General features: G+C 37.2%; 1 protein-coding gene across 1 annotated transcript in view; it reads right to left on the bottom strand.

The window, feature by feature from the left end:
* LOC150087240 (myb-related protein B-like) overlaps positions 1–27,876 on the bottom strand; it is a 279,695-nt gene that overhangs the window by 54,996 nt on the left and 196,823 nt on the right. Inside the window, exons 9-11 of the mRNA XM_090371905.1 lie at positions 20,264–20,409; positions 16,053–16,186; positions 12,602–12,979 (exon numbers count right to left, since the gene is read on the bottom strand). Of these exons, the coding sequence (XP_090228031.1) occupies positions 12,602–12,979; positions 16,053–16,186; positions 20,264–20,409 (658 nt within the window). The remainder of the gene's footprint in view (positions 1–12,601; positions 12,980–16,052; positions 16,187–20,263; positions 20,410–27,876) is intronic.

The following is a 27,876-nucleotide window of genomic DNA, read 5'->3' as shown; positions in this document are numbered from 1 at the left end:
TAACAGTGTAATCAGTATTAGAAGAGGCTTATAAATTTATAGCACTACATACACGTTTTAATAACTTCACTTTATGACATAAATAGGTTGCTTGAGAGTTCAAATTTGTTGGCAATAGATAAATTTATTATCTATTGTAATTACTTAGAATTTACAAACATAATAGTATAACATAAAAATACATATAATATAAACCTGGTAGGAGATACAAAATATATATACTGTAAGCTCTATATTGCAATATATATATATGTGTGTGTGTTACGGTAAATTTAATTAATCTGGTGATTATGAATAATTACCGGTTAATATGTATAACTGCCAATAATATTGGCAGTTATAAAATATATACAGCTGATGAATAAATATATAGCAATTTATTAAATATACCTGTCATTTTACATATTCTCCCGTGCTCACTGGTGTATTTGATAAATAGGACAGAGAAATCATATGAATGAAATGAAGGGAAGTGGCTAGTCGGCTCGACAGTGTGCTTCTGCACACTGTCGAGCCGACTAGCCGCTTCTAAAACCTATAATATACCGCCATTTAGTTAGTGCAGCGCTGTTGGGCTGAACGAGAATGATCACTGTGTCTACATTTCTACCGTTTCAGCATTTAGTTAGTGCAGCGTTGTTGGGCTGAACTAGAACGACCACCGAGTCTGCATTCTTAGTTAAACGTATTTAGTTTATGTCCACAGGTAAGTTTTCTTTGAAAAACAATTAGAAATGAACATGTAATGAAAATTTTTGTAGTTTGCCAAAGTGTAACGGTTATGGATACCATTGAAAGAATGAAAGAAAGTTTTACTGCAAATTTAACGAAAGTAATAGAAACAAAATGCAGTAACAAAGGTTTTATAACGAAAGAAAAATATATACAGCTGATAAATTACATTTTTGCACTAAAATTGAAAACCACAGGGAAAACTCCAGCAGATTACCAAAGACTCAAGTGCTACGATATAATTAAATTAGGTGATTGTAATAAATTGATTTACCCTGTTCAAGAAAATAACCAAAGCATAAAATATTGTCTGCACTGAGGAAATTTTTGATACAATACATAATATTCATATAGCTATTGGCCATGGGGGAAGAAATTGGATGATGAACGAAATTCAAAAAAAGTATAAAAATATAACCGCTGAGTCTGTAATGGTATATTTAAACTTATGTGAGCCTTGTCAGAAGAAAAGTAAAGTTCCTAAAAAAGGCTTAGTGGTTAAGCCAATGGTGTTTAACGAAATGATTAGTAGGTGTCAGCAAGACAAGGGATACAAATTTATTCTTGTATATCAAGACCACCTAACAAAATTTGTACAATTGCGTCCCTTAAAAAGCAAACGTGCTGAAGAAGTTGCTTATGTTTTATTGGATATATTTACTATTTTTGGAGATCCTTCAAAGCGATAACAGTCGCGAATTCGTGAATAAAGTTATCGGAGAATTATGTTCTTCTTGGGAAGAACTCAAAATCGTATATGGTAAACCTCGGCACAGCCAGAGTCAAGGTTTTGTCGAACGTGCAAACCAGGACATAGAGGAATATATTGAGTACGTGGCTAGAAACTAATGAAACACGCAACTGGAGTGAAGGATTACGATTTGTTCAATTAATGAAAAATAGAGCATATCACCAAGGAATTAAATGCAGTCCCTATGAAGCTATGTTTGGTTCTCCCATTAAAATTGGCCTCAAAACCTCATGGCTTCCCAAAGAAGTTGTTAATTTAAAAGAGAAAGAACTAGAAAACATAATGAAGCAATTTAAATATGATCATATGATAGAAAATGAATCAAATATTTATGATTCTGGAGAGATTGCAGGAGACACTAGCATAAAGAGTATTGAAAATGACAATATAATGGAAAACGTTGAAGAGAATATGGAGAACATTGAGGAGAATATTAAAGAGAATAACAAGGACTTGGATAATATTGTTGCGAATAGGAAAGCACAAATAAATAGAAAACGTAAAACAGTAAAAGAAAATCTTAAAATACAAGCTAAAAAAAAATGATACACATGTCTAATAAAAAGTTTCCTACAGAAAAGTAGGTGATACGTACGTATAAGAATTCCTGATGTTGACAGAGCCAGAAGCGACCCAAGAAATCGCTTGGTAGTTATTATGGATATTGACAATAGTGGACTATATAAAGTGGGTACAAAGAAAGGGAAATTGGCCAACATTTATACCAGAAATGAGTTTTCTATATGCCATGAAAAATTTATAAGTGTCGCGGAAGTTCCAGACTCAGAATTATCTTTGCGGGAGTGTGTTAAGAAGTTTTCCATATTTGGTGGTCAAGGTTACAAAAAATGTAATTGTAAAGGAAAATGCAACAGTAATAAATGTAGTTGTAGAAATAGTAACAAACTGTGCAATTCAAAATGTCATCATAGTTTATCTTGTAATAATAAATAACATTAAACTTTGATTTTTTTTTGTATTCTGTTGGCATCTAATTTCAATTAATCAATATTACCAGTAAGCATTGGAGATTATTCATAATATCCAGTATGTTTGATAAATTAAGCATATTTTCCAATATTATTGGGAATTATACATATAGCCGGTAATTATGTATACTTTCCGATTTATCATATTGCCCGTAACATATATATATACACACACACAATAACCTAAGCTTCATAGCATATCTGGTGATTAGGTAACTAATGTTATTACTGCATTAGGATATAAGTTATATAGCATTTTTAATTATATTGAAATAGAACTGAAATCATGCTTCAGACCAGAGCAGCAAATCAAAAGGCTCAAGGTAGTGGGAGTGCCATGGCTCTGAGGAGAATTGAGGGCGTCAGTTGTCCTCTGAATCACAGCCTTAGGAAATCTTCTACTTATCTGATGCTTGCAGGGCCATCAGGAATGGGACACGATATGCCAAGGAGGATGTCTTTGTGTGTACTCAATGTAAAAAGTGTGAGGATATTAGGCGCCAACTCAGCGTTGTTATGGGCCTTTATGAGAGCTTGAAGAACACAGTGGATGAACTCGAAGGATTTAAATTGGGGACCCATCAAGCTTTCAGCTGCCCACATCAACGACAGAGTTTACATTTCATCATCAGGAAACACAGTTGTTGTTGTTATTTGGTTTTTAGGAGCATTAGCAACTAAGGCCATATTGCTCCGGGGATGTGCGGTGGTCATTCCCTGACCTTTCCGCATCCTCCGTATTTGGTGGTGACGGGCTCGAACCCCGGTCTAATCAAGCAGGAAAACACAGCAGCAACCCCCAGGCAGAATGCGCTGGTCCCACAGGAGCTAGTTGTTGTTGGCGACTCTATTGTCAGGAAAATGGGAAATATATTATGCAAAAGGATATGTGGAATAGAACAAGGGTATGTCTGCCAGAGGCAAAAGTTGATGATGTTGTAGAGCAGATATCTTTTAAGGACACAAAAGGTGATATTGTTGTACACATTGGCACTAACGACATTAAGAGTAGGAGATCTGCGGACTTGGTTAAAAATTACAGGTCAATTTTGAAAAAAAGTTGCAAGTTAGGGTTAAATTTTAGTGTCTGCACTTCTGCCCAGACATGATAGGAGGGGGGGTATATGATGAGAGCCTTGTCATTCAGTTTGGCCCTAGAGAAATTGTGCAAGGCTCATGGTGTAGAATTTTTTGCAGTATGGTCCGTGCTTGTTAACAGGAGAGACTGCTTCTACAGGGATGGGATACACTTAAATAGCAAGGGTGCAAGAATATTTGCTGATGCTCTTGAGGCAGTGTTTGGTGGGTCAGAAAACTGCTAACTTGGGGTGGGGGAAATATACAGATTAATAGATTAACAATAGATGCAAATAATTCTTGCACTGCTTCTATTGGAACGAGGAACAGCCTGGAAAGCAAGGTAGTAGTTAGTAGCAGTGGCATGTGATGCAAGAAAGCAAGCGTATGAGCTTATGCAGCATCAGCCAAAAAAAAAAAAAAAAAAAAAATTTACTAAACAATCCCCTCTAAATATTTGTCCAGTTCCTCCTTAAATTAATTTAACCTATCAACTTCCACAACAGATGGAAGTTTGTTCCAGCAATTAACCACCCGCTGGCTAAAGGCAAATTTCTGCACATCTATTCTACATCTGTCTTTCCTCAATTTCAATGTATGCCCTCTTAGGCTTGTAATCTGAACAAGTGGAAGAATCCCATCAGAATTCAGCATGCTCAACCCATTCAAGACCTTATACACCTCAATCAGATCACCTCGCAGGTGCCTAGTCTCCAGCTGCTGCAATTTACAGAACTTAAGCCTCTCCTGGTAAGAGGATCTCTTCATTCCCCTCACCAATCTTGTTGCCCTTCTCTGTTCACGCTCAAGCAAATCTACATCCTTCCTAAAATAAGGCCTCCAGACCTGCACACAGTACTCAAGGCATGGCCTGACCATTGCCTTATACAGAGGGACAATCACCTCCTTTTCCCTGCTAACAAAATTCCTGTATATCATTGACAACACCCCATGACCTGCCCTGGCAGCCTGTCTGCATTGCCCAGAAAACTTTATATCTGACTGCACAATTACTCCCAGGTCTTTTTCATTTTCTACCACCTTAAATGTAGTATCACACAGTTGGTACGTTTCTCTGGAGTTACTTCTACCCATATGCAGTACTTTGCATTTTTCAATGTTAAACTTCAGATGCTACTTCTCAGCCCATTTGCCCAAATTTTCTAGATCCTGTCGCAGTAGCACACTGCCATTACTGTCATTAACAACCCTGCCAACCTTTGTATCAATGCAAACTTCGATACTAAGCCTAATATACCTTCATCAATATCACTGATAAATATACAAAACAACAGTGGACCCAACACCGAACCCTGTGGAACTCTGCTAATAACATTAGTCCACGAAGAGCAGCACCCATTGATTACCACCCTCTGTCTTCTCCCACTCAACCATCCTTTTATCCATTGTAGCAACTTACCCTTAATACCATTCTGCTCCAATTTGTACGGTAGTCTTTCATGCACAACAGTGTCAAAAGCTTTCCTGAAATCCAAGTATATGATATCAAAATTATTTTTTGCATCCAGTTCCCTTGTAACCACATCATAATCAATCAAATTTGTTAGACAAGACTTTACCTTAACAAACCCATGCTTTGTCTGAATTATTGCTGCAGTCTTGTCTAGATGATCCTGCAATGCATCTTTAACCAGTGACTCCATAATTTTACCCGGAACAGAAGTTAAACTAACTGGTCTGTAATTACTCGCGTCACCCTTTGATCCCCCTTTGCGAATTGGGGACGCATTTGCAATTTCCAGTCTGTGTGGACCTCCCTTGAGTCGAAGGATGCTCTCATAATTATGGCTAAGGGTTTGCTTACTTCCTTTGCCGCCTCCTTTAATATAACTGGATAGATCCCATTCACCCCAGGTGCCTTTCTTATGTTTAACTTCAACAATTTCTCCTCTACTTTGTTCCAGGTGCCAGGGATTTCAAGGAGACTGCTGGGAGTCATCATGGAACAAGTAAATACATGGGCTGTGTTGTACACATTGGCACTAATGTTGGTATGACATAAGCACTCAGAAAGCAAAAACGAGAGTAGAAGTGTATTATAGGCCCAATGACTCTGATGAGTACAATGAACAACTGTACAGAGAAATAGAGTGGGCAGTAAATCAAAATGTCTTATAATGGGAAATTATAACTCCCAAGATATTGACTGGAACTTGTGGATTGGTCACTTGCATACTAGCAAGAATTTTTAGGTGGATTTATTGGATGACTGTTTTCTGTAGGAGCATGTTTGAGAAGCAACCAGAGGGAGTAATAGTCTTGATCTGATTATCACCAATGATTATTTGTGCATTAATAATCTGCAGATAAAGGAACCACTAGGTGGCAGTGATCACAGTATATTGATGTGGGATTTACTTAAATATGTAACTACCATCAGGAGTAATGGGAAGGGTTTTGCTTTGATAAAGGTGACTATAGTAGTCTCAGACAATTTTTAAATTCTGTAAAGTGGAACCAACCGAAGATGTTACTAACAGCAAATTTTAAATGGGAAGCATTCAAGGAATTAATCATGGAAGCTACTACTTTTCATACCAAATAAGAAATACTGTTCAAGATTTAGGCCTAAATGGATGTCAGACGAACTAATGAGACTCGTGGCAGAGAAGAAAAGTGCATGGGATGCATGCTACTGCAACAGGATCTAGAAAAGTTAGTTAGTTGGGCTGAGAAATGGCAACTGAAGTTTAACATCAACAAATGCAAAATACTACTTATGATAGCAGTAACCCCCAGAGTAATGCACCAACTGTTTGGTACTACACTCAGGGTGGTGGAAAATGAAAAAGATCTGGGGCCAACTGTACAGTCATATATGAAGTTCTCTGAGAAGTGTAGACATGCTGTCAGGACAGCATATGGTGTTTTGCCAATGCTATAAAGGAATTTTGCTAGCAGAGATAAGGAGGTGATTATCCCATTGTATAAGGTAATGGTCAGGCCACACCTTCAGTACTACATACAGGTCTGCAGGTCATTTTAGGAAGGATGTAGAAATGTGGAATAAGTACAGAGAAGGGCAACAAGATTGGGGAGAGGAACAAAGGGGTGATCTTACCAAGGTTTGAGTTCTGCAAATTGGAGAAAACTGAAGCCTTTCTTGGTAAGAGCACCTCTTTGTTCTGCAGACACCTGAACTTGGTATAGAGACTAGTTGCCTGTGAGTGATCTGATTGAGGTGTTTAAGGCTTTTAATGGTTTGAGCAAGCTGAATGCTGACGGGATGTTTTCCTCTTGTTCACATAGTAATAGTAGCATGTGATGCAAGAAAGAGCATATGAGCTTATGTAGCACTGCCAAAAAAAAAAATCACACAACCATTCCCTCTAAATGTTTGTCCAGTTCCTCCTTAAATTTATTTAACCCATCAACTTCCACAATGACAGATGGAAGTTTTTTCTAGCAATTAACCACTCACTGGCTAAAGGCAAATTTCTGCACATCTATTCTACAGCTCTTTCCTCAATTTGAATTTATGCCCTCTTAGGTTTGTAATCTGAACAGATTGGGGAGAGAGTGCGGTACTCTCTACCGCACCCTCAGATGTCTGAGTGGAAAGACCAAATTGACTAGTGACAACATCAAGAATGCTGAGGGGACCTTAGTGCTATCACCATCCGAACGCCTGCAACGGTGGAGTGAATTCTTCAAAGCTTTGTATAATCACGACCCACCTCAGGGACCGCCAGCAACAGCACTCTCGATCGACCCCCCTGAGGTCTCCATGGTCGATGTTGAGCCTACAGTAGAAGAAGTGAAAGCAGCCATACAATCCCTAAAGAATGGCAGGGCACCAGGAGTGGACCAAGTCACCACAGAAGCGATCAAAGCCGGGGGAGATGTACTGCTTTGCAGACTACACTCGCTCCTCAAAACCATCTGGTGCACTGAACAAATTCCGCTAACATGGAGGAAAGCCATTATCGTACCGATCCACAAGAAAGGTGATAACTGGGACTGCAAGAACTACCGTGGCATCAGCCTCCATCATCGGAAAGGTCTTTATGAAGATCATCCAGTCAAGACTGCAAAAACATCGCGAGCAAACCAGTCGAGAAGAACAGGCAGGATTTAGACCCGGGCGAGGATGCTGTGATCAAATCTTTGCCATTCGTCAGCTGATGGAGGAGAGGATCCGGTGTGGACAGCGAACTGTCATTGTTTTCATTGACTTTAAGTCTGCTTTCGACTGTGTCCACCGGCCTGCCTTATGGAAACTACTAGAGGTTGAACATGTACCTCGAAAAGTCATCACACTCCTCCAAACTGCATACAACGGTTTAACCAGCCAGGTGCGCATCCAGAACGATTTATCTGAGGAATTTACCATCCAAACTGGAGTCCGCCAAGGGGATGTAGCCTCCCCGTTGCTTTTCAACATCGTGGTCGACGCCATTATGAGGCAAGCATTCAGAAACAGACAGGGCATACAATATGACAAGGATCACTATGTGACTGACCTGATGTTTGCTGATGATAGTGCTATCCTTGCCGGTAACGACGCTGAAGCCACGGACATCCTCTACGACACTGCCCGCATTGCCCGGCCATACGGTTTGAAGATCAATGCTGGTAAGACAAAGGCCCTGACAACAGATGGGTCGCAAGCCACCATCTATCTCGAAGGCGTCCAGATCGAGCAAGTGCAGGACTTTAAATACCTTGGGTCGCTGGTCCAGGAGAAGAAAGTTGCATCCACCATGGAAATCCACAGCAGAATTGGACAGGCGGCCACTGCGTTCGCCTTGCTCAAATGGTGTCTGTGGAAGAGGACCAACATTTCCACAAAGACTAAAATCCGACTCTTCCGGACTTTGATTCTGCCCATTCTTCTTTACGAATCGGAAACAGGGATTTGTCTCAAGTTAAATTTGAACAAACTTGAGGTATTCCAAATGCGATGCCTGCGGCAGATCTTGGGCATCTCTCTTCGCGACCGCATCACTAATGATACCATCCGCGCCAGATGCCAACAGCAACCAACCATTGCCGACCAAATCCAGAAGCGAAGGCTTAGATGGTTTGGCCACGTATGTAGAATGGGCACGAACAGAATACCATCCACACTCCTTTGGAGACAACGACCCACCCAATGGAGCATCCAACGGCCCGCGCCTAGGAAAACGTGGGCCAAGCAAGTGGAAAATGACTTGAAGAGCCGACGTCTCGACCTTAACCAGGCCAGGACTGACGCCATGGATCGTAAGGTATGGAAGAACATCACAGAGCAAGTCCGAAACCCTGCGGCACCTACAGCAGCATACTGGTTGCGTGGCCAACCGCCTCCCCCAGCTGCCAGCTAAGGACCAAAGAAGAAGAAGAAGAAGAATCTGAACAAGTGGAAGAATCCCATCAGAATTCAGGGTGCTCAACCCATTCAAGGCTATATATACACCTCAATCAGATCACCTTGCAGGTGCATAGTCTCCAGCCGCTGCAATTTGCAGAACTTAAGCCTCTCTTGGTAAGAGGATCCCTTCATTCCCCTCACCAATGTTTTTGCCATTCTCTGTACATGCTCAAACAAATCTACATCCTTCCTAAAATTAGGCCTCCAGACCTGTATGCAGTACTCAAGGCATGGCCTGACCATTGCCTTATATAGAGGGACAATCACCTCCTTTTCCCTGCTTAGCAAAATTCCTGTATATCATTGACAATACCCCATGACCTGCTCTTGCAGCCTGTCTGCATTGTTCAGAAAACTTCATATCTGACTGCACCATTACTCCCAGATCTTTTTCATTTTCTACTACCTTAGTACCACACAGTTGGTACATTCCTCTGGGGTTACTTCTACCCATATGCAGTACTTTGCATTTGTCAATGTTAAACTTCAGTTGCCACTTCTCAGCCCATCTTCCCAAATTTTCTAAATCCTGTTGCAGTAGCACACTGCCATTACTGTCATTAACAACCCTGCCAACTTCGACACTAAGCCTGCTATACCTTCATCAATATCATTGATAAACATACAAAACAACAGTGGGCCCAAAACCAAACCCTGTGGAACTCCACTAATAACATTAGTCCACGAAGAGCAGCACCCATTGATTACCACCCTCTGTCTTGTCCCACTCGACCATCCTTTTATCCATTGTAACAACTTACCCTCAATACCATTCTGCTCCAATTTGTACAGTAGTCTTCCACACGCAACAGTGTCAAAAGCTTTCTTGAAATCCAAGTATATGATATCAAAATTATTTTTTTCCTTCCAGTTTCTTTGTAACCACATCATAATATCCAATCAAATTTGTCAGACAAGACTTTCCCGTAACCTATGCTGTGTCTGAATTATTGCTGCAGTCTTGTCTAGATGATCATGCAATGCATCTTGAACCAGTGACTCCATTATTTTACCCAGAACAGAAGTGAAACTAACTGGTCTGTAATTACTCGTGTTACCCTTCAATCCCCCTTTGTGAATTGGGGATACATTTGCACATCTCCAGTCCGTGGGGATCTCTCCCCTGAGTCCAAGGATGCTCTCATAATTATGGCTAAGGGTTTGCTTAGTTCCTTTGCCGCCTCCTTTAATATAACTGGATAGATCCCATCCACCCGAGGTGCCTTTCTTATGTTTAACTTCAACAATTTCTCCTTCACTTTGCTCTCAGTTATTACAAAATCATTAAGCACCCTGCTACAATTTGATAACCTTTTGGCATTTTCAATCCTTAACTCTTCATGTGTGAACGTAGATGTAAAATACAGTTGGCGCCTCTGTAGCCAGGTGGGCAGGAGCAGCAGTGCGTAGCACATGCTTCTTGATTAGAGCAGGGTTCGAGCCCGTGACCACCAAATACGGAGGATGCGGAAAGGTCAGGGAATGACCGCCGCATATTCCCTTAGCAATATGGCCTTAGATGTTAATGCTCCTAAAATCAAAATACCAAACAACAAACAAAATACAGTTTGTTTGCTATCTAAACAGGATCATCAATATCATTTAATATTACTGCTATTAAAATGAAGGTTTATAAGTCTTTTATGGCAGTATTATTATAAATAAATCCAAATAATTAGTGATGCTCATGGCAATATAAAAATACTGACAATATTATGCACTTGAGGGGACATAAATTCAAATTGAGGAAAGTTGGCTGCAAAATAGATGTACAGAAATTTGCCTTTAGCCAGAGTATGGTTTATTGCTAGAACAAACCTCCATCTGTCGTTGAAGTTAGCTGTTAACGTAAGTAAATTCAAGGAAGAACTAGACAAACTTTTGGAGGGAATGGGTAGGTGAAACAGGAAATGTTTTTTTTTTTTTTTTTTTTTTTTTTGGTTGATGCTGTATAAGCTTGCTTTCTTGCATCATATGCCACTACAGATGTTAATTCTAAAAACCCAGTGATGAGATATATTCATAATATGTGAGATGGTATAGCAGACAGAATTAACAAAGGACTTCCTTTCCAACTGTGGATTTGAGATAACACAGTTTTATATTTGTATACAAAAAAATTATATATTCTACATCTTTTTTATATACAGTAAACCCCCGCTATTCGTGGGGGTTACGTTCCTGAGAAATGTCACGAATACTGAGTTATGGCTCCCATAGTAATAAAGGGGTTCCGTTCCAAAGTATGAAATATATAAGAAAAACTAGTCTAAAATTTTGTCTATGTATGTATTATATGTACCTTCATAATATGACTATGTACATAGACAGTATATAGTGAAATGCAAGCATAAGGTATCGAAATGAAAATAAGAAACAATTTAATATTAAATGTAACATTTATTAGAAATTTCAAACAAATCTTTCAAACCAGCGCCTTTGCTAGCAAAAAAACTTATCCCGCCAGTGCTATCACCAGTTTCGCTAAAGTGTTGATAAAGGAGTTTTGCCTTTTCACGAATGATGAGTGAACTTAACGGAATTTTATTTTGAGTTCGGTCTTCCATCCACAGATTTAAAGCTTTTTCCATTTTTTTCTAATTTAACATCATGAGTTACAGAGCAAATTTTTGAAGCAATTAGTGCGTTTTCATGGACACTACGGCGGATTTTTTCTTCCGATTTTTTGATTGATCGTACCGTTGACTCATTGATTTTATAATATTTTGTCACTGAAGAGACACTTTCACCATTAGAAATTTTGTCTAATAACTCAATTTTATTCTCTAATGTCATCACCTTCTTTGATATTTTCACATTTCTCTTGTTATTCGTAGCCATATTTTTGTACGGGTAAAAAAGAACTTTTCCACAATAAAGGCACTTTCTTCCGTTAACATACTCGAAAAATTCTGTTTTACACTGCAAAATGGTAGATTTATCACTTTTGTAAGCATATCAATTTATAAATTGATAAATTTATTCAATTTATAAGCTTATAAATTAAAAGCAAATGACGAAACCTTCCACGACAAGCGCATAGCACGTACTGAACAAGGATTAGCGAGAAACATCCACGCTTGCGATTTTGTCACCTGTTTCAACCGGGAAAGATAATTTTAGCCACGCCCATGTTTTTTTATGGCCGAAAATATTCACAGCGCTTTAAAATTCACATTTTTTAAAGTTTCATTTTATATTAAATCAGCAATCGCGAATACAGATACCACGAATAGCAGGGGTTTACTGTATATGTGTGTGGTTCAGCTCAGTTTCTAAAACACTGCCAGGTTAAACAAAAGAATATGACAATTGTAGTTCCCACATTTTCCAGGTGGTAGATGACTTTCATCAACCAGTGAAATACCACCACTTTGCTTATTGGAGGCTTGAAGTGGTGAAACCCATGTTTAGTCTCTAGAGCAAAGTTTCCGGCATCCCCATACTTCTCCTTCAACTCATGCATGGTACTAAGTACTATAGGTTTTGATACCTTTCATGTTTGGGGTTTTCATAAAAAAAAAAAAAAAGTGTCATTAAATGAAAATTATCATTTAATGACATAATCTAAACAGCTAAAAATTCAAACTGTAAACAGTACAAATCAGGAAATAAAATATTTTTAACATTATAAATTTTTCGAATTTTATGTTATAAGATTTACAAATTTAATATTACCTGTGAAGGTGAAAATGGAAGTGGCTTGATTGGAGTATTGTTATTGACAGGAGTAAGAGAATAAAGAGAATTACTGAAGTCCAAGTTTGCTGTAGAAGAAACACCCCCAGGAGTTTCAGATCTTGCACATAGGGCTTCCATTTGTGAACTGTTCTGATTATGGCTGTCTGTTCTAATTGGTGAAACATAAATATGTGTTGCAAGAGGCCTCATTTCACCCTGAGAAACTACTAAATTGTTAGTTACTTGCTGACTACATAAAATGTCATTGTCCATATTAAAGTGACTGGAGGTTGTAACCTGATGAACCACAGATTCATTACCAAAAACATTTTCCAATTGTTCAGAACTGTCAAGGAGTGGCACACTTGATGACTTCTAATTGAAATGATAAAGGAAAATTTCTGAAGTACAATAAGTATTTTACTATACAGTAACGCTAAACAATTCAGAGTGGATATGGTAAATCTGAATAACAGTCTAAGGAGGAGGAGACTTGAGTACTATTAAATATTTGGCAGTATTAAAAAACAGTAGGTGTGGCACAGTAAGCTACCAAGGATAAGCTCCCCATTTCTTCACACTTTGGATACTCCTTTGTGAACAGGGGGAGATAGTTATACATCTTTACTTCAAGGAATTATCACTTTTTGTCATAAATAACATTTTTCTCTTTTTGAGAGTCCAAATTTAACATTACTGCTGTTAAAATAAAGGTTCACAAGTCTTACGGCAGTATTATTACAAATAAATCCAAATAATTAGTGATGCTCATTTTTATACTGGCAGTATAAAAATACTGACAATTCTCCACTTCAAATTCCCTCATTTAGTACTCTAACTGCATAATAAAAACTATTACTATACCAACAAATAGTGAGAAAACTATTATAAATAATTTATCAAGCCCATTATATCTGGATTTTTTAAACAGCTGCTCACTCTGTACAAACTGCAAATCCACCCTACCATGGAATATTGTTCCCACATCTGGGGCAGTGCCCCCAAAACCTCTCTCAGGCTTCTAGATTCCATACAGAAGAGGGCGGTTAGGTTAATTAATGACTTCTCTCTAATAGAGTCTCTCCACTCACTGTCTCATAGACGTACTGTTTCTGCTGCATGCCTTTTCTACAGATACTTCCATGGGCACTGTTCTTCTGAACTGGCTTCTATAATTCCCGCTCTCTCTTTCAAAACAGTCCGAACACATGCCACCACCAGCCAACGTCCATTTACTGTCCAACTTCAAACTCACAGAACCAATTTTTCATCTTCCTTGTTTATTCATTCAACTTCCATTTTCTGGTACAACTTTCCTTCATACGTATTTCCTGAAAATTACAGTCTACGGAAGTTCAAGTATAATGTCAATAAAATATCTTCTTTCATCTTCTCAATCTGCAACCCAAGCACTGTACTAAGTACTATAGGTTCTAATACCTCTCGTGTTTGGAGTTTTCATTAAAAAAAAAAAAAAAAAAAAAAAAAAAACTGATAAAATGGAAGTCAAATTACTCTTTTAAATTAATTTGACTTGAATCTATTTGAATAGATTTATCTATCCAAATTATCTAAAAAAAAACTTATATAATTTGGGTATGCCTCAGTAGTATTTTAACTATAAGAGAGCAAACCGGATAGAGCTTCTATCTGCTTGCTGATCATACACCAGAAGTGCAATCCAAAGTCACTATAAAGTTCAAATACATATAATAAAAGCATGATCATTACAATTATTCCCTCTCCTCGTCTAAAGTGCACCCCTTTAGTCTCTCCCCCACTCCTCATTCCTGTCTACCTAACCTTGATCAAGAGCCATTGCTACAAGGTCAGCCTAACTTCATGTGACTTCAAGTACATTTACTGTGGTGACACTTTTAGCAGTCTTTCCTCACCCATCATCTCCATTAGCAGGGCATATTTTGCTGATCCAAACAAATTTCATGGAGGCATGCAAAGCTCAGATGACTTATGTGAATTCAGAGGTTGATTTCTAGCTAAAACCATGCAATTTTGGCTCGTCACATCACATAGATTATTCTGAAGAAGATATGCAATTATATTAGAAATGCCAGTGTTGTTTTTCCTGCACAGTGAACACAGTGTGACATGTCACTAAGGTCATGCTAAGTCACTAAGTTGATACCTTTTTCATGCTATTTTTTAGGTTTCTATTCAAAAAAGATTCATAAGATAATTTCTGTAGCGATCGATTTTGGTCCTGTTGAAGTAAAATCAATATAATGTCATTTTAATTAGCAAATGCTTTATATATTTATTATCAGTTATCTATCTTATCAAGATGGCCGAGCGTACCGATTCCACATACTCTAGCATAAAGTCAGAGGATGTGGAAAAATTCATTACCATAACTATAGTTTTACAACGTTCAGACAAATGGAATGAAATACTTATTATGTGCTACTAAACATAGCTCAGGGTTTGATAATATCACAATACTAGCCATACTTCTTCCTGACTACAAATTATAGGAGTGGAATCTCTAGCAGTTCACTGCCACCTATAATTGTGCATTAATTTTCAGAATGTTGAGAAATAACTTTCCAAAATCCTCAACATTCCGAAAATTTGTAAATAATGGTTGAAAAATAAGTCTAGAATTCATAGCTAAAAGCAAACACTTACTTTTGGGCTGAGCACTGTAAATTACTAAAACTCAATATATTATTGAAAGTTTATTTTGTGTACATAAACTAACCTCAACACAAGGAAAAAAGAAATAAAAATGTGTACCAAGCTATAAACAAAAATGAAGCATTGGTACTAACAGCCCAGAGTTAATGTGTACCAACAGAATCGAACAGTTCATTTCATGTACCCTTACTTTTACAATACTTGTATACTTGACCACTCATGGCACATTGGTTGCTGTGCCCTAATGCATTACAGCACAGCACTTGGATAGTAACTGTAGAGCTGCACCATAAGTGTTGAACCCTTATACACTTCAATACGGTGAATGTGTTAAAGAAGTTGCCCAATGAAAAGAAACAAAATGGTTAAATATTAGCAAACCTGTAAACAGCTCGCTGATATGACAGTTACCCCACATTTTGTTTACGTCAGCTAATAACATGTAGTTGCTTACCCTTACATTCGAGATCTTCACAGCAAGCACTTTCATACTAGCCTGCAGATAGCATTCATAGTCTTTTTAAAAAAAGTCTTCTTGGCTTTGTCTTCCTTCAGTGTTAATTTCTTTTTAATTTAGTTTTAATTTTTATCAATGCATTTTTAATTTTTTACAAACCAAACAAAGGTAAAAACTAAAACTTAAAACAAAGGTTTTAAGTTTTAGTTTTTAATTTAATTTTGTTTCATTTTATTGTCTTTCAATCCTTATGACAGTTTCATAGGTACTCTATAAATCTGTACATTATAAAGATTTATAATTTAATGAAATAAAAAGCCAAAGAAACAAGGATACAGATCTCCTTCGTTTGCCCCTTCGGAGAATGGGTGGTGTAGCCAGCTTAGACACAAGAGGAGAAGTAATTGAAATCAATCCACAGCCAACTTCTTGTCTTAAAGCCTGGACTGAATTTCCATCAAACTTGCATCCTGGGGAAAAAAAAAAAAAAAAAAAAAAGAAGAATCAATGAATAATTTAGAAATTCACCAGTCTAACTTCATATACTGTAGTCATATCATATAAAACATTTCCAGCTTGACATTAGTCTATTTTATTTAATAAAATATTTTAGAGATGTTAGTATATCCACAAGTTATCACCGCAAATGCACTGTGCTTACCAAAGGTTTATCTTTTACATTGCCACTCAGTAAATGACAATGATAAATAGAAAACCAATACTGTTGCAATTTAAATCAACCACCCAGAAGGGATCAACAACACACTGACTAAATGTAAACTCTTTGAGGTCCAGTCTGATAGTCTCTCAGGTGTTCCTTTGCTGTTCTCATCACATGATATATCTGCCCATCTTTGGATTCTTTCAACAAAAGCTTAATGTTTTTTTTAGGTGCACCCTCTAGACCTGAATTCCCCCCCCCCAACCAGATGGAAAGATAAATCACTGATAACGCAACATGTACTTTCCTGGCCATCAGCTTACACTGCATGAGACATGTTAAACATGTCTTATTGTATCTGTCACTGAAGTCTCTTCTCAATCTGCACAATATTTTAATCTCCTTTGTCGTAGTCTCACTGTACACAAATGTAGACAATAAATATACTGTAAACTAGGTATCAATTTCACTGAAACAAGATATCACTCTAAAACAGTGCACCAAATTATCTCATAATGATATTAACTTCACAAATTTTCTGTGGAAAGCCCAAAGAATATATTAAAAAAAAAAAGGTTCCAGCCCCCCCCCCCACCTTCCAAGCAAAAATTTACCCAGGCTTCAGTAAGGGTAAATTCTTCACACTTGGACAATATGCATTTACACAGATGATAGTTTAATTATTTGTAACCATAAATTCATAAATAAACTCTTTGCTGAATTCAATTACTCCCACATTTGCCCAAAATATACCTTTGAATTAGATGAAAACAATGGCATAAATTTTTCAACTTTAATATAGCTAAAATGAACAATACCCTACAGACAAAAATATTTAGCAACTCACTCACACAAGACAGTTCCAGTATTTAAAATAATCCCACCATTCCAACAGCATAAAAATACCCATTCTGTTTACAGAGGTTTTCATTGCAGTTAAGTAGATCACCAACTCTAATGGCTTTCAAACAGAGACTTTACTAAGTTCTTTAATAACATTATTGATACAGTATTTTGTTCAAACCCTTCCCCCATCCACTCACCAAAGGTCTTTTCCAACTACCACCATACAGTCTCATAAAGTAAATAAAAATAATACCAGTCACACTCCATATATGATTTAAATAACATCACTTATATCAGGGGTGGTCAAGTTAATTTGTGATGCGATCTACTTTTTTTTCTTCAAAATGTGCCGCAATCTACCATCTCAAGAGTTTCATCACACATGGTTAAAAAAAAAGTCAATCAACACATATTGAAAAATATTGTTTATAAATTTTAAAATTAAATACAATTCAGAATTGTTATTTTAAATTCATACGTGCTTAAATTTTTAATTTATGTGAAGTTTGTCTTTGTCATCTGCCAAGCTTTCAAACTCGGGGATATACTGTGATAAGGCCAACCATAAAGAATCTTCTGTATGTAAGTCTGTAAGAGTAGAGCGATTCTTGGTCTTTGTTTGTTTCAATTACGAAAAGGCCGATTCACATAGATGTGCAGAACCAAAACAGGAATTTAAAAGTTCACTGCATTTTTTTACAGTTGTGTACTTTTCTCAGCAAATATATTTCCAAAAGTCTTCTTCTGATGATCTGGCTTTTAGGAAGTTATTTCTCAATGTATTAATTTCATTTTCAAGTAATATTTCCTCCATGTGAGAAACACGATTTTTTCTGCAATTTGTTTCGTATCTAAGTCGACATTAAATGCATAAGAAATATATTGAACAATTTCTCCAGTTGTATTAAAATCACTGAATCTGGTTTAAAAATCATCCACAACTTTCTCAATTTCAGAAACATTTCTCACTATTAAATTCAAAAACAAGATATATTTGCAAACTGATCGATTTTTTTTTTTTTTTTTTTTTTTCTTTTAGATCCTTAGCCATTGCCAAAAATTGATATTTATATACAGAAATAATACTAATGATGTCACCCATTATTTTTTCCTTGTAATTCAGATCACTTAATTTACTGGTAAAATCTGCCAAAGCCAGATCACACAACCACTCTGTATCTTGTAGCTGCGGTTAATCATCTCCCCTTTGATTAACAATTTTTTTTTAATTTCATTCAACAAATTTCAAAATCTCTGTAGAAACTTACTCCGATTTAGCCACCTCACATCTGTGTGTAATATCAGATCTGGTTCATTTTCATCAATTTGCATTTTGAAAAGTCTCCTTTGAAGAGATTGTCCTCTGATGGAATTCACGATTTTGGAAGCTATGTCAGTAATTAAGTTATTAATACAAGTAAGCTAAATAAGAATCCGACACATACACTATGCTCTCCACAACCTAACTGCATGAATTTTCTTTTTTTCTTTTAGTATTTAATCTTTTTCTGGCTAACAGTTGTTGGTGGATGATACAGTGTAACTCAAAAAATCTGGGAATTCATCATCCTTTTGGCACAATGCGAAGAATCCGTTAAGATGCCCCGTCATTGCTTTGGCTCTATCTGTTGTTATTGATATGAGCTTAAGTAGTGGTAATTTAATTTTTTCAATAAAATTTTTGAATGCATTAAATATATCAAGACCTCTAGTTCTTTCTTTTAACGAAACAATACCCAACAGTTTTTCTCTAGTGGCAGAATCATCGAAAACCATACTAACAAAATTGAGCAATTGAGCTGCATCACTGATGTCTGTATATTCATCCAGTTGTAAAGAAAAGGATACACAATTAGCAATATAAACGTGCAATTATTCGCTCACATTTTTACTAATTTTTTTGATGCGTCGCATCACAGTATTTGGAGATAATTGCATATCTCGAAGAGCACTTTTTAATTTCATTTTTGTTCTTAAAATTTTCAAAAAGAGACTGTTATTTGTAAAAATGCATCTAAAAATACTCTCCACAATGTAACTGCGCAAATTTTCAGTCGACAAACCTAGCGGCTACGCAGCAACAAAAGTAGTCATGTGGTTCAACAGATTTTAATAAGCATATGCAGTGGGGCACATAATATCTATTTTTATATATATTTTAAATTCATCATGATCTACGGAAAATTAAAGCGGCAATCAACTTGTTGGCCATCTATGACTTATATGATCCTATGCTAGAAAGGTGGGAACAGCAGTTAGAGCACTACAATCAAATATGGACTATTGAATGTGTCTAAAACTCATATATATATATATATATATATTATTTCAAGCTCAGCTTACCTTAGGATCATAGTTTAAAAGAACAGTTACAACGTTCTGCTATTGGAAATCACCAAATGTTCTTCTACAAACATATCCAATAAAGTGTTTTGAAACTGAATTACCATTTGTACAACTACTGAGTTCTCACCTGTATAGATTAGCTAACATATCCTTTTTCCATGTCAGTGTAAGACAGATGTGAAGCACAAACTCAGTTGTGCTTTTTTTTTTTATTCATCACATTTCTTCAGTCCTTTATACTTCAATTGCTGACTGATGGTAATCATGAAAGCCAAGGTCACAGCTCTCAGCAATTTTAACTTGTGTTGCATGATTTAATTTTCTATTCTGCATTAACTAGTGTTAGTTTCTTATGGCAAGTTAGGATGAATAGGATAATTCTAAGATTAATCTTTACTAACCCCAATGCCTTGCATTATATTTTCATGAATCCATTCATTTTTTTATTATTTTTTTTACCATTTTTTCGTTTATATTTCACTCCAATCGATCAAGTTTAACTGTATTTTGATTAACTGACATTCTTCTAAACTTGTGACTATTGCCCTAAAAATGACATGTTAAAAGAATTAAACATTAAATGATATTAAATTTAATTTAAAGACTTCACATTAAAATACAGTTTAGCACACACACACACACTTATTTTCGTATATCCTTATTTTCATTAAATTAATACAATATTTTCACTTGCCTATTGCTGTCTTCTTCTGAAGACTGGTAAATTTCACCGGAGTAACACTAGGTGTGATATCAGTGCCGTTCACAAGGTCCAAAATGGACAAATCACAAAAAGAATCACTTCCGCCAACATCAGGCAGGCTATCAACATCAATATCTCTGTAATATTAAAAGGAAAAAATCATATGATCACATCAACATATTTCTTTCTTTCTAAATCACACTTTCATTATAATTTATATATTAATAGCACACTACACCATGCAGTTTTATTTCTAGGTCAGTGTATACAGTTACCGGTATATAGCTTGTGACTCTAATGTATGGGGGTGCTGCTTCTTAAAGTAACACATTAAATTGCCTTGGTTATAAGACATGTAGACATAGATAGTAATAATAATAATAAGCAGTTAAAAATACTACAAAACATTAACTGGACACGTACCATTAACAGATTTGGGCAATCTTGAAATTTTATTTAAAAATAAAATCCATTCTTCGGTTTTTATTTGTTGAAAATAGATTAATAACTTTTTCATTCAAGTTTGGTGCACTGTTCAAATTGGTACTGCTCGATCTGCAGTTCCTTTGCCTCATTTTAACACCGCTGAAAAATGCATATTGGCAACCTGCCAACTACGCATTAACTGAACTACTAGGACCAAAATGTGGAGCTGCATAGTGCACAGTTTGGCCTATGGTTAAACTTCAAAGTTGAAAACGATTTTGTTTTTATTTGTTTAGACTATGTATAAATATAGTGCAAATGCATCAGAAATACATAGCTATATCTGAATAAATCAGAATATTGGTAAAACGGCATCGTTTTAAGTTATATCTCATATAACTTAAAACGATGCAACTCGTTGTGAAGGTATTCACAATATGAGATATAACTTAAAACGATGCCGTTTTACCAATATTCTGATTTATTCAGATATAGCTATGTATTTCTGATGCATTTGCACTATATTTATACATAGTCTAGACTCCTTCATAGCTTGAGGCTTATGCCCTAAATGCTTGAGTTTTATTTGTTTATTATTGAAATTATTATTTTGTGTGTGTGTGTGTGTGTGTGTGTGTGTGTGTGTGTGTGTGTGTGTGTGTGTGTGTGTGTGTTTAGTGGTGCAAAAGCTGCACTGGCTATAGTGCACCTGTCCATAGGGGTGTGTTAGAAGTAATTCTGAATTGAAGACACTTCAATTTCATTTTAGAAACCTATTCAGAGTCAATGATATATTCCAATTTTTTAAAGTTCATTAATGTTTGCCTGATTGCCAATAATATGCTCTAGTGATATCAGTTCTTGTAGTTTAGTCAAAGAAAGCATGACTGATGTTCTGTCTTGTTGATAGTGAGGATAGTCAATAAGAATATGTTTGACTGTTAGATGTGCTGAGCAGTGTGTACACTAAGGAGGATCGTTATCTGTGAGTAGATATGGAGGTGGGCCAGATGAATATGTCCTATTCTTGCCTGTGCAGTTCTTACCAGTTCTCCCCTTCTAGATGTCTGGATGCTCGAGCGCTAAAATTTTGGTTCCTATTTCAACTGGAATAGTTTATTATTATTTCTATAGAGATTAGGTAATTGTGGATTGAAAGGTATGGGTGAATAGGATTCGGACAGCAACTTTTTATTTCAGCTACACATTTAAGAAGTAACATTTTTCTGTGGAGGTGTAAAGGGGGTTCGTGAGCTTCGATATATAGACCACGAGTTGGAGATGTCCTGAAGGCTCTAAACACAATCCGTAATGCATTGTGTTGTACAGGGTACAGCCAGCGTAGTACACTCCTTCGGGCAGAATCATAGACTGGAGCCCCATAATCTAAATGGGATCTAATCAGTACCCTATATTCAAAGCAATGACGCACGATCTGCTCCCCAAGACAGGGCAGATAAAGTATGTTCATCTTTTATGAGACAGGTATTACGTACAAATTTAATATGTTCAAGGAAGTTTAACTTCTTGTCAAGGGTTAATCCCAAGAATCTGATGTTGTTACAATCGGAATAGTGAAGTTTGACATGTAGAGTTCAGGATCTAAATGCAATTCCCGTTGAATGCAAAAATGTATAGCAACAATTTTCTGTTGTGAAAGATGATAGCCCTGATAGCACTGCCCACTTTCGTACTTTATTCACGGATATCTGTAACTTACATTCAATAGACTTCATATTCTGTGAATGGCAAGAAAGAGAGAGATCATCAGCATAAAGATAAGCCTCGACAGTATTTGGAAGTTCTTTTGTAAAAGAGTCCGTTCTAAGGGCAAATAGTGCACTCAGTACAGAATCTTGCGGAACTCCTTCTTCCTGCAAGAATGTCGTAGAAAGGGAGTCAAAATATGAGACTTGAAAAGAACGACTCCATAAAAAGTTCTTAATATAGTTAGGTTGCCTGGAGACCAATAACATGCAGGTCTCTGAGAATGGCAAAAGTTGATGACATTGTAAAGCATATATCATCTTTTAAGGGTACAAAAGGTGATATTGTTGTACATGTTGGCACCAATGACATTAAGAGTAGGAGATTTGCAGATTTACTTAACAAGTACAGGTCAATGTTGCAAAAAAGTCACAAGTTAGCGTTAAATTTTAAAGTTCCTGCACTTCTGCCCAGACACGATAGGGGGAATATATAATGAGAGACTTGTCAATCAATTTGGCCCTGGAGAGATTATACAGTGATCATGCGGTAAAATATTTCTCAGCATAGTCTGTGCTTGTTAACAGGAGAGACTGTTTCTACTGGGATGGGATCTTAAATAGAAAGGGTGCAAGAATATTTGCTGATGCTATCGAGGCAGTGTTAGGTGTGTCGGAAAACTGCTAGCTTGGGGGGATTCACAGACTAAAAGGTTAAAAGTAGCTGCAGGCAGAGGTAAAGGTGATTCTTGCACAACTTCTATTAGAATAAGTAGTGACCTGGAGCGAGAGGTGCTGGGGGTTTCAGGGACTGATGGCAGTCATCGTGAAACAGATGGGTATATGGGATGTGTCAGGGGGAATAGGAATAGGTGCATGTATGCCAATACTAGAAGTATAGTAAATAAATTTGATGAATTTGAAGTGTTGGTCAAGACATCAAAGACGGATATTGTTGGGATATCAGAGACATGGTGTCACACTGATATTAGGAATGCAGAATTGGAATTTGGGGAGCACAATGTGTACAGAAAGGATAGGAAGGTGTCATGCTGTTAATTAAGAAAAACATAAAATCAAAAGAAGTGCATCCAGTTGATATAGATGAAGAGTGCACCGTTGAGTCAGTTTGGTGTGACATAAGCACTGGGAAAGCAAAATTAAGAGTAGGAGTGTGCTATAGGCCTAATGACTCTGATGAGTATAATAAGAAACTGTACGGGGAAATAGAGTGGGCTAGTAAATCGGAATGTCTTATAATGGGGGATTTTAACTTCCCAGATATTGACTGGAACTTGTGGGTTGGTCACTCACACACTAGTAAGACTTTTGTGGATTTATTGGATGATTGTTTTCTGCAGCAGCAGGTTCGAGAGGCAACCAGAGAGGGTAATACTCTTGATCTGGTTATCAGCAGTGATCATTCGTGTATTAAGAATTGGCAGATAAAAGAACCACTGGGTGACAGTGATCACAATGTACTGATGTGGGAATTACTTAAAGATATAATTACCATCAGGGGTAAAGGAAAGGGATTTTGCTTCCGTAAAGGTGAGTACAGTGGTCTCAGACAGTTTTTAAATTCTTTACAGTGGGATCAACTGACGATGTTACTAACAGTAAATTCTAAGTGGGAAGCATTCGAGGAATTAATCGTGGAAGCTACTAACAGTTTCATACCTAATAAGAAATACTGTTCAAGGTTTAGGCCTAAATGGTTATCAAATGAACTAATGAGACTTGTGACAGAGAAGAAAAATGGATGGGTTGCATATAAATTATCAAGCGACTCAGAAGCCTATGATAAATATAAGCTAGTCTGTAATCAGGTCGCAAAGGAGGTTAGGCAGGCGAAGGCAGATTACAAGAAATTTTTGGCATAGGATACAAAGAAAAACAGCAAAGATTTCTTTACTTATATAAACTCTAAAAGGAAGGGGATGAATCTGATTGGTCCACTTGATATCGATGGCTGCTGATGATCCTGCTCAGATAGCAAACGAACCGAGTATTTTGCATCTACATTCACACGAGGAGTTATTAAGGTTTGAAAATGGCAGAAGGTTATCAAATTATAGCAGGGTGCTTAATGATTTTGTAATAAATGAGAGCAAAGTGGAGGAGAAATTGTTGATGTTAAACATAAGAAAGGCACCTGGGGTGGATGGGATCTAACCAGTTATATAAAAGGAGATGGCAAAGCAATTAAGCAAACCCTTAGCCATAATTATGAGAGCATCCTTGGACTCGGGGGAGATCCCCACAGAGTGGAGATGTGCAAATGTATCCCCAATTCACAAAGGGGGAGGGCACCTCCATAGCCAGGTGGGCAGGATCAACAGTGCGTAGCACATGCTTCTTGATTAGGCCGGGGTTCAAGCCCGTGACCACCAAATACGGAGGCTGCAGAAAGGTCAGGGAATGACCACCGCATATCCCGGGAGCAATATGGCCTTAGCTGCTAATGCTCCTAAAAACCAAATAACAACAACAAAGGGGGATTGAAGGGTGACATAATAATTACAGACCAGTTGACTGCAGCAATAATTCAGACAAAGCATGGGTTTGTTAAGGGAAAGTCTTGTCTAACAAATTTGATAGGATATTATGACGTGGTTACAAAGGAACTGGATGCAAAAAATAATTCTGATATCATATATTTGGATTTCAGGAAAGCTTTTGACACTGTTGCACATGGAAGACTATTGTACAAATTGGAGCAGAATGGTATTAAGGGTAAATTGCTACAATGGATAAAAGGATGGTTGAGTGGGAGAAGACAGAGGGTGGTAATCAATGGGTGCTGCTCTTCGTGGACTGATGTTATTAGTGGAGTCCCACAGGGTTCGGTGTTGGGTCCACTGTTGTTTTGTATATTTATCAATGATATTGATGAAGGTATATCAGGTTTAGTGTGGAATTTGCAGATGATACAAAGTTTATCAGGGTTGTTAATGACAGTAATGGCAGTGTGCTACTGCAACAGGATCTAAATAATTTGGCCAGATGGGCTAAGAAGTAGCAACTGAAGTTTAACCTTGACAAATGCAAAGTACTGCATATGGGTAGAAGTAACCCCAGAGAAATATACCAACTGTGTGGTAGTGCACTTCAGGTGGTAGAAAATGAAAAAGACCTGGGAGTAATTGTGCAGTCAGATATGAAGTTTTCTAAGCAATGCAGACAAGCTGCCAGGGCAGGTCATGTCAATGATATATAGGAATTTTGCTAGCAGGGAAAAGGAGGTGATTGTCCCTCTGTATTATTCAAATTAAGAAAAGACAGATGTAGAATAGATGTGCGGAAATTTGCCTCTAGCCAGCGGGTGGTTAATTGCTGGAACAAACTTCTATTTGTCATTGTGGAAGTTGATAGGTTAAATAAATTTAAGGAACTGGACAGGCATTTGGAGGGGATGGTGTGGTTTTTTTTTTTTTTTTTTTTTTGGCTGATGCTGCATAAGCTCATACACTTGCTTTCTTGTATCACATGCCACTAGTACTAATACTGTGATGCCAGTTAGTATCAAATGCTTCTCTATATCTATGGAGACCATAACAAGGTATTCATTTTTCACAAAGGCATTGCAAATTGAGGAATCGGCCTTGATCATGAGATCTAAGGCACACCTGTTTTAGCAAAAGCCATACTGACTATTACTCATTAGACGGTGGTCTTCAACGATCCAAACGAGTCTGTGGATCATTTTCTCAATGATTTTACCGAGGCAACTGGAGAGGGAAATTGGCCGGTAACTATAAGGACTGCAAGGATATTTTACAGGTTTAAAAAAAGCCCAGAACTGTGGCATAGTGCCAGGATGTAGGATAAATGTTTCCCAGAATATTCGATTATAAAATAAAAGCAGCAGTTGTAAATGCATGTCATTAAGGTGCTGTAATATGATGTAATATATTCCATTTGGCCCTGCAGCACTGTTGCGTGTTGTTCTAAAGGCTTGTAGAAGTTCCGAATACTGAAGAGGCTGGTTATACAGGTAACCCCTGCTTAACGCTGATAATTCGTTCCAGAAAAACAGTGCTAAGTGAATCCGCGCTAAGCAAGCGCCGCATTCCCATAAGGTAACATGTATTTGTAAGTTGCAGTCGGTGCCACAGGATATTTCCTAATCAATAATAAATGGTAGTGAAAAGATGCACAAATGTCGGTCAAAATATTTAATATTTAAATATTTGTACATATAAAATATTCTGCATTACATATGTATATATTTTTATGTGGTAACTACTTACGTATCAAAATTAAACTTAAAATTCTAATTAAAATCATGAATTTAATTGATCTAAATTGATTTAATTTAATTGATGAATTTAATCACAAAAAATGTGTCGATTTTGGGTTGAACTTTGGCTCTCTTCCAAATAAACTAAAAGGGATATTAATTTTAAATCCCCACAGCATTACCACCCAACAATAATGTCGACCGATCCTTCCCCGCTTTGACACCTGTCATTTTTCCCCCCCTTTCAATATGAAACTTCTTTTAGGCCAGCGGTGCCAACCTTTTACATACCATGTGCCAATTTTTTCACCTACGAGTTCAGATGTGCCATACAACTCAAGCACCTTTTCTACCTTCTTACATTCATGGGTGGGGCTGGAAAATAGGGATAGGGGTAGGATCTGCTTCACTTAGAGGAGGAAAAAGAATAACTCAAACACGCAACTAAATTAAATAATGTACGCCAGTTCAAAAGACACATGTTTATTGGAGCACCAATCTACAATAGTGAGAGATGATCTCTTGGACGAGAGGGCGACCGCTGTCGTGGAACCCGCTGATGGTGCTACAGCTGCCAGAGAGTCTCGTTTGGTGAAGATAGCTCTGTACCACAGTTGGATGTGATGAGAGAGCTCTGAGTGAGATAGAGCACCGAGAGCGAGATCAGGTTGGAACTTGGAGTCGTCTGTTCTCTCTGCTCGCTAGGAGTCCAGGCATATCCTTAATAACCTTTTTAATAAAAGTATGTTTATGAACATAATTAACATTTTTAAATGATTTAATTATTGTATGTAAAGCAATTTCTATTACAGCACATAAACATTACTTACCACTAATGCCTCCGTAGCCAGGTGGGAAGGAGCAGCAGTGCATAGCACACGCTTCTTGATTAGACCAGGGTTCAAGCTCGTCACCACCAAATACGGAAAATGCGGAAAGGTCGGGGAATGACCACCACATATCCCGGAGCAATATGGCCTTAGTTGCTAATGCTCCTAAAAACCAAACAACAACAACTTACCATTAATGAGACTTTTGAGCCTGTTTGGATTTCACCAGTCTTTCAATGTTTGGTGTTAAATTTGTTACTGAGAGCAGCAGAGAATTCTTCAAATTTGAATCAGTCATTCGCGACCTCGTTTTGCTTTTGATCAATTTCATGGATGAAAATGCTTGTTCACATCTGTATGTCGTTCCGAAACGACATATATAATTTTTTGCAAATTTTC

Source organism: Mastigoproctus giganteus, chromosome 4 (genome assembly GCF_048544385.1).
Source record: "Mastigoproctus giganteus isolate SK-2022 chromosome 4, ASM4854438v1, whole genome shotgun sequence".
NCBI lineage: Eukaryota > Metazoa > Arthropoda > Arachnida > Uropygi > Thelyphonidae > Mastigoproctus > Mastigoproctus giganteus.
This window is presented reverse-complemented; position numbering and strand designations above follow the sequence as displayed.